At 39.3% G+C, this 11,899-nt stretch overlaps 2 protein-coding genes across 2 annotated transcripts; both read left to right on the forward strand.

The window, feature by feature from the left end:
- Nucleotides 1-2,720: 2,720 nt before the first annotated feature.
- Nucleotides 2,721-6,444, forward strand: EAH_00015660 (elongation factor Tu, putative; the record flags this gene model as incomplete). Its single annotated transcript, XM_013394060.1, has 7 exons — nt 2,721-2,808; nt 3,244-3,644; nt 4,095-4,307; nt 4,672-4,756; nt 5,288-5,445; nt 5,777-5,926; nt 6,310-6,444. 7 exons carry the CDS (start codon nt 2,721-2,723, stop codon nt 6,442-6,444), a joined length of 1,230 nt encoding a protein of 409 aa, XP_013249514.1.
- A 2,159-nt stretch (nt 6,445-8,603) lies between these two features.
- EAH_00015670 (malate:quinone oxidoreductase, putative) lies at nt 8,604-9,415 on the forward strand (the record flags this gene model as incomplete). The annotated part of the gene is made up of 3 exons (XM_013394061.1): nt 8,604-8,877; nt 8,973-9,089; nt 9,333-9,415. The coding sequence occupies 3 exons, from the start codon at nt 8,604-8,606 to the stop codon at nt 9,413-9,415; spliced, it is 474 nt and encodes a 157-aa protein (XP_013249515.1).
- Nucleotides 9,416-11,899: the final 2,484 nt, after the last annotated feature.

Consider the following 11,899-nt stretch of genomic DNA (forward strand, 5'->3'; position numbering starts at 1 on the left):
GGGGGAAAGTTGCTTATACAACTCTCCCCAAGAGTTGCCGACTGCTTGGGCAGCAGCGTGTGCATCTTCGCCAACTCTGGTGTTCTTGCTGTGCCCTTTACTCCTGCAGCGTCTGCTCCTGTTGCTGCTCCTGTTTGAGTTGAGGTTGGGGCTAGCATCAGGGGGTTCAGGCTGCCGTGCGGATTTCCCCCTGTTGCTCCTGGTGCTGCTGCGGCGGCAACTGCTTTTGCATCTTTTATCGCTGCATTTGCTGCTAAGCTTGTTTCTGCTGCGTCTGCTGCTCCTGCGGTTGTTGCTTCTGCTTCTGCCGCTGCTGCCCTTGCTACTGTTGCTTGTGCAACTGCTGCTTGTGTTGGTGCTGCTTCTGATGCTGCTGCGCTGGTTGAAGTGCGTGTGCTGCAACTGCGCCTTATGCATCTGCTGCTGCGGCGCTAGTTGCTGCTGAATCCGCCGCCACTGCTTTGTTTGCTACTGAACTACACTCCAGTGTTAAGTAGCGCTTCACACGTATCTCCTTATATCTCGGAACAGAGCATTGCTGTAATTCCTGTGCACCATTATTGACCCGGTGCTCGCACTAACGGGTTCCGCGTGGCGACTTGCACATCCGCTTCATATCTTATTCTCTGCAATATCCAATCTCCGGGCTCGCAATTCTCAGGCTAGCTACATGCCCATCGATGTGGTGAACGCTGATCTTCTTCCTCAGTGCACTCTCTGGATACTTAAGTCGCCCGAAACAATGGGCTGCCCCTTTCCCCAGTTGCAAAAAAATCTTGTTCCACATAGGGCAGACTTCGATTGCATCTGGCCCTGTTGTGACTGCACGCATCACCCTTTATGCTGCATCTCCTGCACCTAGAACGTTCCTCTTGCCATTTTAAACTCCACTGGTAGTCTCCCCTATCGTGGAGTTTGGTAATAGTAGTGCGTCTAGACCCATGGTGGTGCCCTTGCTATTGCTTAGATGGTGTTGCATAATCTCTTCACCCAGATACCCTTTCCTGGTTTCGCCTGGTCTTCGATCGTCCGCGTGAGAAGCACTCCTCTGCCAAGTGGCCCTTGTCCTTGCATAGTAATCGGATTGAGCGGCTCCCTGGCACCTGTGCCTGCCCTATTTTGGCTTGCCTTGCTGGCCCTCCACCGACACTGAGCTTCAGTTCGCGCCGCCGCCCTCTCCAGTATTCGTCTGCGGGGCCGCAAGCGCCTTTTAATGCCGCCATTTCCTCTTCCGCAGCAACTCTTCGGTTGTTGAACATACCCGTGGCCCCCGTAGTTAGGACCTTGGGCAGCTCAAGTTGGAACATTTAACAGTTAACAAGCTCCGGCGCGATAATCTCTACTCTTCGTGCAACTATCTTTGCAAACGCAGCCGAATATATCAGAAGGTCTCCTTGACACTATATAACGGCCATCTGTTGGATAAGAGAGCCGGAGAAATTATGGTAGAAGCAGTGTAGCATGAACTCGTTTCAGTTGTGCTCCTTCAATCATCCTCATCTGTTTTCTGTAGGTGCCCCCAGGGCATCAGAATGGCACCTCTTAAATATTTTCCCAGCTCGCTGCCCCAATGAAGCTGTGACAAGCCTTCAGAAAAACAAAGTGAAGGACGTACGAATTAAATTTGCATCCTCTGTGGAACAACAAACGCCTTCCACTACATAGACATCATTTTTTTCGGACGAACGGAAAACAGAGTGGTAGACCTCGCCCCGTTATTGTTGTTTCCTCGGAAGCGAGTGTTAAGAAAGGTACGGACAGACGGACTGCTCTTGCGTTTCGTCTCAACACCAGCGGCGGAGAAAACATCAAGAAATTATACCTGCAGCACTAAACCCTAGAACACAAACCCTCTAGTTTGGTAAGGATACTTCTTGCCGAGGAGAGGAGCAGATTGACCCTAAACCATATATCCTTGGCATTGCTTGTCATTTAACTATTAGAGGGAATTAGGAGAAGAAAGGAAGGAACAAACAGAAATACAACACCAGCGACCGTAGAGCTGCTGTGCAACAACCGCAAAGATGAATTTGGTGCGATCTCACCAATATTTTGCCTTTTAACGCCAGTATTCACCCACAATAACACCTCACTGTTAAATGAAATGCATTTATCCATTTTCTTACACAGTTTTCCACTTGTTCATGCACCATTTTGCTCACTAGACAACAAGCGATGCAAAGACAGGAGAGGCCCGTGTTAGAAATAAAAGACTGCAAACAATAAGAAGATCTGTTTATTTGCCTCTACTAATTTAACTGCGTTTGAGTTTTCCATGTTTTAACTGCGTTTATTCTAAAACAACGATAGAGACAACGAAAACAGAGACAGCAAGAGCTACTCTCATTCAACTCTGTTGCCGCAGCTGAAATTGAACAGCGGTGGCCCTGCAGCGTTTCTTTGTTACTTTGTTTAGAATAGAGGAGGTGTTTATTGCGTTCCGTCTCTTTTATTCCGTTTGTTTTATTTAATTTTGAGTTCTTGCATGCCTTAAATGGTAAAAGACAACGGCAAACACTCCAGCTAACAACGAGCGTTGCTTCGATGGGGCTTTGCTGATGCATGAGGATTGCGAAAAGGCTTTTTCCTCCTTCTCCTTTCTGAAACCCCAAATTCCTCCTTTGTCAGTTGTGGTATTTTAAACATATCGGCTTGCACAGAGCGGGGGATCCAGAGTTTAGGGTTTAGGGTTTAGGCTTTAGGGTTTAAAATTAACTGCGATGGTGTTACGGGGTTTGCGGCTGCGGGGGGAATCCCCCGGTTGTGTTTCTCCCTTTTTGCCGTTTGTTTCTTCTCGCATTCTTTGTAGTGAGGATGCGGCATTAAGGAGCTCTCTCTGTGCTTCTCGCCGTTTGTGCAGTCTTTCCGGTGCATCCGGTGTTGTTTCTGTTACCGGTCGTTCTCTTTCTCCTTTAGAATTAAAAAGTTCTGCTTTAAAGTGCTTTGGAGGAAGAGGAAGTTTGTCTTCTGTTGCGGCGAAGGGAGGGTTTAGTGGTTTGCGTGGGTTTAAAACCTCTTCAAGGGCTTTGGGGCGTTGTTATCAACCTAATACTCGGTTGTATTCTCTTTCTTCCTCCGTTCCTCTTTCTTGTTCATCTTCGTCCTCTTCTTCTTCTTCTCCTTCTTCTTCTTCGCCTTCTTCTTCTCATTCGCATTCCTCCCGGTCTCGGCTTCCGGAAGTGTCTTCGTCTTTGCACTCGTTTCCTGTTTTTTCTTCTGTTTCTTCTATTTCTTCTTCTCCAGCCGCTCGTTTGTGTTTCTCTCGCGGCCTAGCTGTAGGAACATTTGAACGTTTAAAGCCGCATTTAAATATCGGAACGATCGGCCATGTTGATCATGGGAAGACGACGCTAACAGCGGCCATAACGAAGGTTTTAGCTACAGACGGTCGTACAGAGTTTAAATCATATGCAGATATAGACAAAAGCCCTGAAGAAAGAAGAAGAGGAATTACTATCAATGCTACCCATGTGGAATATGAAACAAACAACAGACATTACGGTCATGTTGACTGCCCTGGGCATGCAGATTATATTAAAAATATGATTACTGGTGCTGCACAAATGGATGGAGCTATCCTCGTTGTTTCTGCTTATGATGGAGCTATGCCGCAAACTAGAGAGCATATCCTCCTTTCTAAACAGGTATGCAGACAAACCTCACAGCAATTCAGCAATAACAAACTGCAGTAAGAACAGCAGCAACAACAGCAAAAACAGCAGTACACAACTACAATTGCAGTAAGAGAAACAGCAGCAGGAGCAGGAGTAGCAGCAGCAACAACAGCAGCAGCAACAACTACACACAAATACCAATCTCAGCAATAATGTACGCCATATGCGTAGCCATTGTATATATATGTATATTCATATATATGTATGTTGCGTTTAAAGCTGTAGATGTTGATGTACATATATATATATATATATATGCGGGAAAATGCGCGGAGATTGGGCGGTTCAGCTATAGAGCTAGCTAGCTGGCTAGCTCGCTAATGTATTAGTTATTGAGATGGGTAGCAATCCAAGAAGCCGTTGACGGTTCTCTATTTCCATTCGCATGCGTATGCAATTAATGTTCGGGTGTCTGCGCAGGTTGGGGTGCCTCGTTTGGTGGTATTTCTGAACAAGATGGATATGACAGAAGATATGGAGTTGGTGGAGTTGGTGGAGATGGAGGTGCGAGATCTTCTTTCTCTTTATGGATTCCCTGGAGAAGAAACTCCTATTGTTAGGGGTTCAGCGCTGAAGGCACTCAACGGAGAAGAAGGCGAATACGGAGTCAACGCAATACGCGCACTTATGCAGGTCCAGCTCAACAACAGCTAGCTAGCTAGCGAACTATATGAACCTAGCTAGCTACCTAACTAACTAGATGAACATATCTAGCTAGCTAGCTAGATGGACATAGCTAGCTAGCTACCTACCTACCTAGCTATGCATATGCTTGTTATTCGTATTGCGTTTTTAGTAATTGTATTTGTGTCTATAACAGGCATTAGTTAATTACATTTTATTTCTTTGTCCTCGTGCGTATAACAGGCATCAGTTCGTTAGTTAGATTTATTTAATGTATTTTGTTTTTGTTTTAATTGCATTTGCGTTAGTGGTATTCATTCATAGTTGTTTATATTATTTTATTTATCTTTTCTTCTTTTTAATTGTATTGCAGGCTTGCGATTCATTTATTCCTGAGCCGGAGAGAAAAGCAGATCTGCCGTTGGTGTTGCCAGTAGAACAAGTGCTTTCTATACCGGGTAGGAGACAAAGTGTCTCCATTTGTCTCTTCTTTTCATTTTATTTTCTATCTCTCGTTTTTCTGTCTCCTTTTGCCGCTGTTTTGTTTCTGTGTTCGTCCGTCTCTTTACCTTCTGCTGTCTCCTTTTGTCTCTGCTGTTCCTCTGTCTCTTTTTGTCTCTTGTGTGTTTCTCTGCGACCTCCTTTTGCTCTGATGGAGTAAAGAAATACAATTTAAAACATTGCCTCTTCATGTATTTCTTTTTCTATCTCCTTCCTTTCTTTTCTGTTTTTTGTTTGTATATGTCCCTTTATCTCGCTGCTTTCTTTATATTATCAGTTAGTTTTATTATAGTTTATGTATTTGTCTGTCTCCTCATCTGTTGATTTATGCTTGTTTCTTTTGCGTCTCCCTTCCCTTCTGTACAACCATTCATTCACAAAGAAGTAAACAAATGAACAAACAAATAAATAACTAAACAAACAAGCAAGCAAATAAATAAATAGATAAAGAAATAAACAAATACTTTATTTAAATTGCGCTTTCACAGGCAAAGGGACGGTATTGACAGGGCGTTTAGAACAGGGGACACTTAAAGGTGGAGAGACAGTGGAAATCGTCGGTCTAAACCCTAAACCCCTCAAAGCGCAAATTGCTGCTCTCGAAATGTTCAGAAAAACACTCGATGAGGCGAGAGCTGGAGACCAGGTAAAATATCAATAAACCCTAAACCCTAAGCATACTATTATATATATATATATATATTATATACATATATACGCATCTATATAGATTTATTCATGTATGATCTTAAAATTGAATTATACATATGCATTTCCACGCTTATGTATATAATGCTTTAGAGGGTGTTTTGTCTTTAGGGTTTATTGCATGGATTGTTTATAGTTTTATGTATAATATAAACTATATATATATATATATATATGTTGTTTGTGTTTAGGTCGGCGCCCTAGTGAAGGGTTTGAAGCGCGACGAGATAAAGCGAGGGATGGTGGTGGGTGCGGTGGGTCATTTGAAGGTATTTAAAAAGTTTTCTGCAAATGTTTATGTCTTAAAGGAAGAAGAAGGAGGGAGAAAGAAACCCTTCTTCACTTATTATCGGCCTCAGGCATTCATTAGGACAGGAGATATGGCCTGCACCATTACTTTACCAGAAGGAAAAGAGATGGTGAGGAGTTTTTCTTGCATTATATTAATGCGTTTATATATATATATATATATATTTATATATATACATTTACATTTACGTTTATATATATATACTATTACTTGTATGACGGCAATAGAGTGAGAAACGGAGAGAGATAGACAGATAAAGAAATAAAGACGCAGAGACAGAAAAAGAAACAGAGGGAGAGACAGAGACAGAAGCAGAGACAGACGCAGCAGCAGAGAGACACGTACAGAACAAACGGAGACAGAGACGAAGAGGGTATAGTGCAGGAAGAGGAGACATGGGGCTTATTGCGTGTCCTCTGCATGCGTGTAGTTTATTCTTTCTTCCCCCTTTTACTTTCTTTTGCTTTTGTTTATTTGTTTTATTTTTTATAGGCTATGCCAGGAGACCAACTCGAAGTAGAAGTGGAGCTGCTGCACCCTCTTCCTCTCGAGCAGGGTCTGCGCTTTGCTCTGAGAGAAGGAGGGAAGACTGTCGCCTCAGGCGTCGTCACCAAGACCATCAGCTGAGGTGTACAGACACCTCAAATATATATATATATATATATATATATATATATATACCATCAGCTGAGGCGTACAGACACCTCAAAGATCTGCATCATCTCTTGATGTGTACAGACACCCCAAAAATATGCATCAGCAGCTGAGGTGTATATACACCTTAAAAGTGTGCAGCAGCAGCTGAGGTGTACAGACACCTCGAAAGCCAACACCAACAGCTGCAGTGTGTGTACAGACGCCTGCAAGATAAACATCATCAGCTGAGGTGGTCAGACACCTGAAGTATAAACACCATCAGCTGCTGAGGTGTACAGGCAGATGCTGAAGCCTCTCCATCGTGCCTTCTTGTCTATTTCTTTCTCTGTTTGTGTCTCTGTTTGCTCTGTCTTTGCCTTGTTTTAGTCTCTGTCTCCTCCTGCATAGCTATTGCCCCATTCTGCTTCTTGATGTCTCTCTTCTGTCTGTCTCTTCTCTGTCTCCTGTCGATATTATTTTTCTGCTGTCTGTCTCTTTCTGTCTTTGTTGCTGCGTAGTTTGTCTCTGCCTAATCAGGGGCAGGCTGTCTCTGTTTTAGTTGTTTTTCTTTTAATCAACTAAATAAAATAAAAAACAGAGAGAATAACAAATTGAACAAAGACAGACAAGCAAATAATCGTAGCGAGGCAGAGACATATCCTATAAAAGAGTAATTCATTAACTTATTAACTTTGTCTGTGGAGACTAATAATGATAAAGGAGACAAATAATAATAAAGGAGACAAATACACAATAGTGAAGGAGACAATTAATAACGGAGACAAAAGACAAGAAAGATAAGGTGAGACAAAAAAAGACAAATAAAGACAAACGAGATAAATAAAGACAAAGGAGATAAGTAAATAACAAATGAGGCGGAAGGAGACAGGAGGAGACAGAGACCCGAGAAGGAAGAGGCCAGAGACGGGGGCGAGGAGATATATGATGATACAAACAAAAACAGACAAAAACAAACAAAACAAACAAACAGATGAACAAACAAGCAAAATAACGAAAGGAGGACATCACACAGCGTCTCAGCGTCTCATACAAAATAACTCAGACGGTTTCTTTGCACAAACTACATGCTTACTTATTTGTCTATTTATTCTGTTTACTCTAGGTTTGTTTTTTTCTTGGTTTGCCTCCTCTCACCACCTCCTGCCTCGAGCACTTAGTGAGTACACCACAGTCATTGGAGTTGTTTGTTTAAAAGAAAAAACAAAAACAAAAACAAGCTCAATGCCTTTCTGCTCTATGAGGGTAAATAAAGGAGTCAAGAAGAAGTAAACCTAGAAGAAGCTGCTTTTATTGGGGTGCTGCTGCTGTCCTGTGCATATCTGTTGCTGTTGCTGCGTATGCATGTGTGCTGCTGCTGCAGCAGAGGATACATTTGTTGCTGCTGCAGCGAATGCATGCGTACTGCTGCTGCTGATGTGTATGCTTGTACTACTGCTGCAGAAGCCAATTCATGCGTGCTGCTGTTGCTGCAGTGTATGCATGCGCTGCTGCAGCTGCAGCGGGTGCTACAGTGGCGTCTGCATGTGGATTTTAAAAGAATTCTTATTTTATTTAAATAATTCTTTTTTTATTGAATAGACTTCGCCTTTGTTGTAAGTCATGAAAGTAATGATGCCATATCGCGGACCCCCTTTGTGCACTATCTACATAAACTGAGAGGGAGAGGAGAAGAAGTTTCAATAATGATTTTATATTTATTATTATGTTTCTCGTATCTTCCATTTCTTTGAGGTGTACATACACCTCAGAAATAGCAGTACCTCACAACCCCCCTAGAGAACGACAACAGGAGGAGGATAATTAAAAACAATTAAATTAATTTATTTTAAATTAAATTATTTATTTGCAGCATGTAGAACGGCAGCAGCTACTTCCTTCTACTGGGGCTGGAGCAGCGGCTCTGGGTTGTTGTGTGTTATGCACATAAAGATAACACAAAGTTTCGTCAGTAAATAACTAAATCAATTGTTTTAGAAGACATTTTGGGGGATAAATTTGCAATAAATCTGCTGCATTCTTCGGGTGTACGTACACCTGAGCTGCCGAGGGCGCAGCAGCTCGACAGCATCGGGGGGTTTTCTTTTCTTTTCTTTTCTTCTTTTTTCTCTTCTTCTGTTATTTTCTTAGCAATGTCTTTCTTTATTTCTAGAGCTGCAGCAGCAGCAGTGGCAGGTCGCCGCTGCTGTCGATACACCCGAGGCAATTCTTCACCGCTTTCCTTCCGTTCTAACGGAGTAGCTGCAGCTTCTTTTTCGAGTGTATCTGCAGCTCAAGCTGCACCGTCTCAGTCGTCTCAGCATTTAAACCTGAACATAACAACAAATTCCGAGCCTTACGATGTGTTTATTATAGGAGGAGGAGTTGCAGGCACAGCGCTGCTGTATGAGTTGGCTGCCTTTACAAGTCAGTCAATACACGCGCACCTATACCCCAGGGTTTTGAGGGCTTAGGGTTTAGGGTTTAGGGTTTAGGGTTTAGGGTTTGCTGTGCCTGCGCAGATCTGAACAAGGTGGGGCTTGCAGAAAGAAGGCATGGGTTCGGCCTTGTTCAGTCGCACCCAAAAAATAACTCGCAAACTATTCACTGCGGAGACATCGAAACAAACTACACCATAGGTAAACCCTAAACCCTAAACCCTAAACCCTAAACCCTAAAACCTCATTTCTCCTTCCATTTATTAGTGCAAACCCTGGTCGACGCACAACGCAGACGCTGTTGTGCTACTCTTCTTGGGTTGCCCAGGGCTTAGGATTTAGAGTTAAGGGTTTGGGGTATAGGGATTAGGGCTTAGGGTTTAGGGTTTAGGGTTTAGGTTTAGGTTCAAGGGTGTAGGGTTTAGGGTTTGCTGTGAGCTGCAGAAAAGGCAAAGATCGTCAAGAGACAGGCAGACATGCTCCGCAACTTCGCCACCAAGTTGGCCCCCGCAGTGCGAGACAAGTGAGGGCTTAGGGTTTAGGGTTTAGGGTTTAGGGTTTAGGGTTGCAGCTGTTTCGGATGTTGTTGTGTGTGTGTTTATTTGTATGTGTTTATTAATTTTTTGTTGTGTATTGACTGCGTTTTCCTGCTTTGTTTGTTTGTTTTTGTTTTGTTGTTGGTGCTTGTTTACTCCTTTGTTTACCTACCATTTGTTTGTTATTTAGCTGTTTATTTATTTATTTATTTATTTATTTTATTTATTATTCGTCTTTCTTCTGTATGTCCACTGTTAATTATTTGTCTCTGTTCCCTTTGTTCAGGCGCTAAAACATATTTATATCTTTTTGTGTATTTGTTTGTTGATTTATTTATTTCTTTTAATGTTGTATTTATGTATACCCCCATTACTTATTCATTCGCTTGCTATCTTTCATTTGTCTTATTTATCTCTCTATATATACATATACATATATATATACATATATATACATATATATGTATATAATATATATATATATATATATATATTCATATATACATTATATATATATGTATACATATACATATACATATACATATACATATACATATAGACATACACATACCTACATAATTATTTTTTTGACATGCACGTTATTGTTTTTTAATCTACTATTTATTTATTTTATTTATTTTACTTTTATATATTTATATATTTATTTATTTTATTTTATTTTATTTTATTTAATTGTTTTTTAGAGTAATATTTCGCTTCCCTAAGATGGCGCTGGCTGTGGGGCCGGCGGAGTGCGACTTCATGGAGAAGAGATATAAAATATTTAAAGAGGTGTTTACCTCTTTGCAGCTTATTAATAAAGAACAAGTAAGATTAAATGCTTTATTATAGTGTATCTATTCTTGTTCGAGTGTTATTAATAAAGAACAAGTAAGAATAAATGCATTGTTATAGTGTATCTATTCTTATTCGAGTCTAGTACGATTATTATTGTATTTAAAAAGATATTAAATATTTACTTCTTTTCAGTTTAACGATAAAGAACGCGTGTGATTGCGAGTAAGCTATCTATATAAGTATATAAATATATATATATATATATATTTATATATATATGTATATTATATATTTAGTTTATACATAATATATATAACATATAGATTATTACAGATAATATACAACATATATATACACGTCATATACATATACATATATAATTATATATATACATATATATATATATATATTATATTGTTTGTTTGCATGCGTTTTAGATATGCGAAGTGGAGCCTCGCGTTGGTTTGAAGTCTGCGTACACCCCACGAGATGAAGAAATCTGCGGTGTATTTGTGCCGAATGAATACACCGGGGTTAATTATATTACTCTCGCTGAAGCACTTGCAGAGAAAGCAACAAGTCTAAGAGCCAGTAATAAAGTAAGCAGAAATATGTGCATCTATGTGTATATACATGTATGTATATAGATGTATAGATATTCATATATATATATATATATATATGCCTATATCTATAGCTATATACCTATATCTATAACTCTATCTATCACTCTCTCTCTCTCTCTCTATATATATATATATATGTATATATATCTATATCTATATGTCTATATCTATATCTATATCTGTATCTATATATATATTATACATATATATGCAGATATTGTCTTGTTCCTTTTAGCAGGCTGCTATTACTATTTCATTACTTCTTTTGTTTCTGTTTGTAGCGTGAATTATATTTATTGTCTTTCTTTGTTTTTTCTTTATTAGGCTATCGATGTGCATTTAAATACTGAGGTTCTGCAAATAAAACGCGAGGCTAGCGATTTATTTTCTGTTATTACAAACAAAGGCGTTAAGAAGGTAATAACAATTAACATTAGAAAGATATAAATATCTTTGTCTTATTACCACTCCTATTATTATTTATTATTTATTATATTTTATTATTATTATTCTGTATTATTATTATTATTATTGCTTTTATTATTATTATTACGGCTATCATTATTGTTATAATTTTGCTATTACTATTGTTATTATTATTTATTATTATTTATTACTATTACTATTATTATTATTTACTGCTACTGGCATTGTTATTACTAGCAACGGTGCATGCAGCAGAAAAAGAAAGGAGACAGTTGAATTGTCATGTGTTTGTTTTGTTTTGTCTCCTTTTATTTTCTGACTTGTATTTTATTTGTCTCTTCTTCATCTCTACGTTTGTCTCTTTGTGTCTCTTGTTTGATGTTTGCTTTTTATTAAACATGTCTTGTTAGTAATTTTATTTGTTTTGTTTGTTTGCTGTTTATTGCTTTGTTTGTTTTTCTGTTTTTATATTTGCATTTGCACTTTCATGCAGATATCTCTATTTGCGTGGTGTACATAATTTATATATATATATATATTTCTATATATATATATATATTTCTATATATATATATATATATTTCTATATATATATATATATTTCTATATATATATATATATTTCT

The sequence above is a fragment of the Eimeria acervulina genome, genomic scaffold (assembly GCF_000499425.1).
Source record: "Eimeria acervulina Houghton genomic scaffold, Eah_scaff95, whole genome shotgun sequence".
NCBI classification, from domain to species: domain Eukaryota; phylum Apicomplexa; class Conoidasida; order Eucoccidiorida; family Eimeriidae; genus Eimeria; species Eimeria acervulina.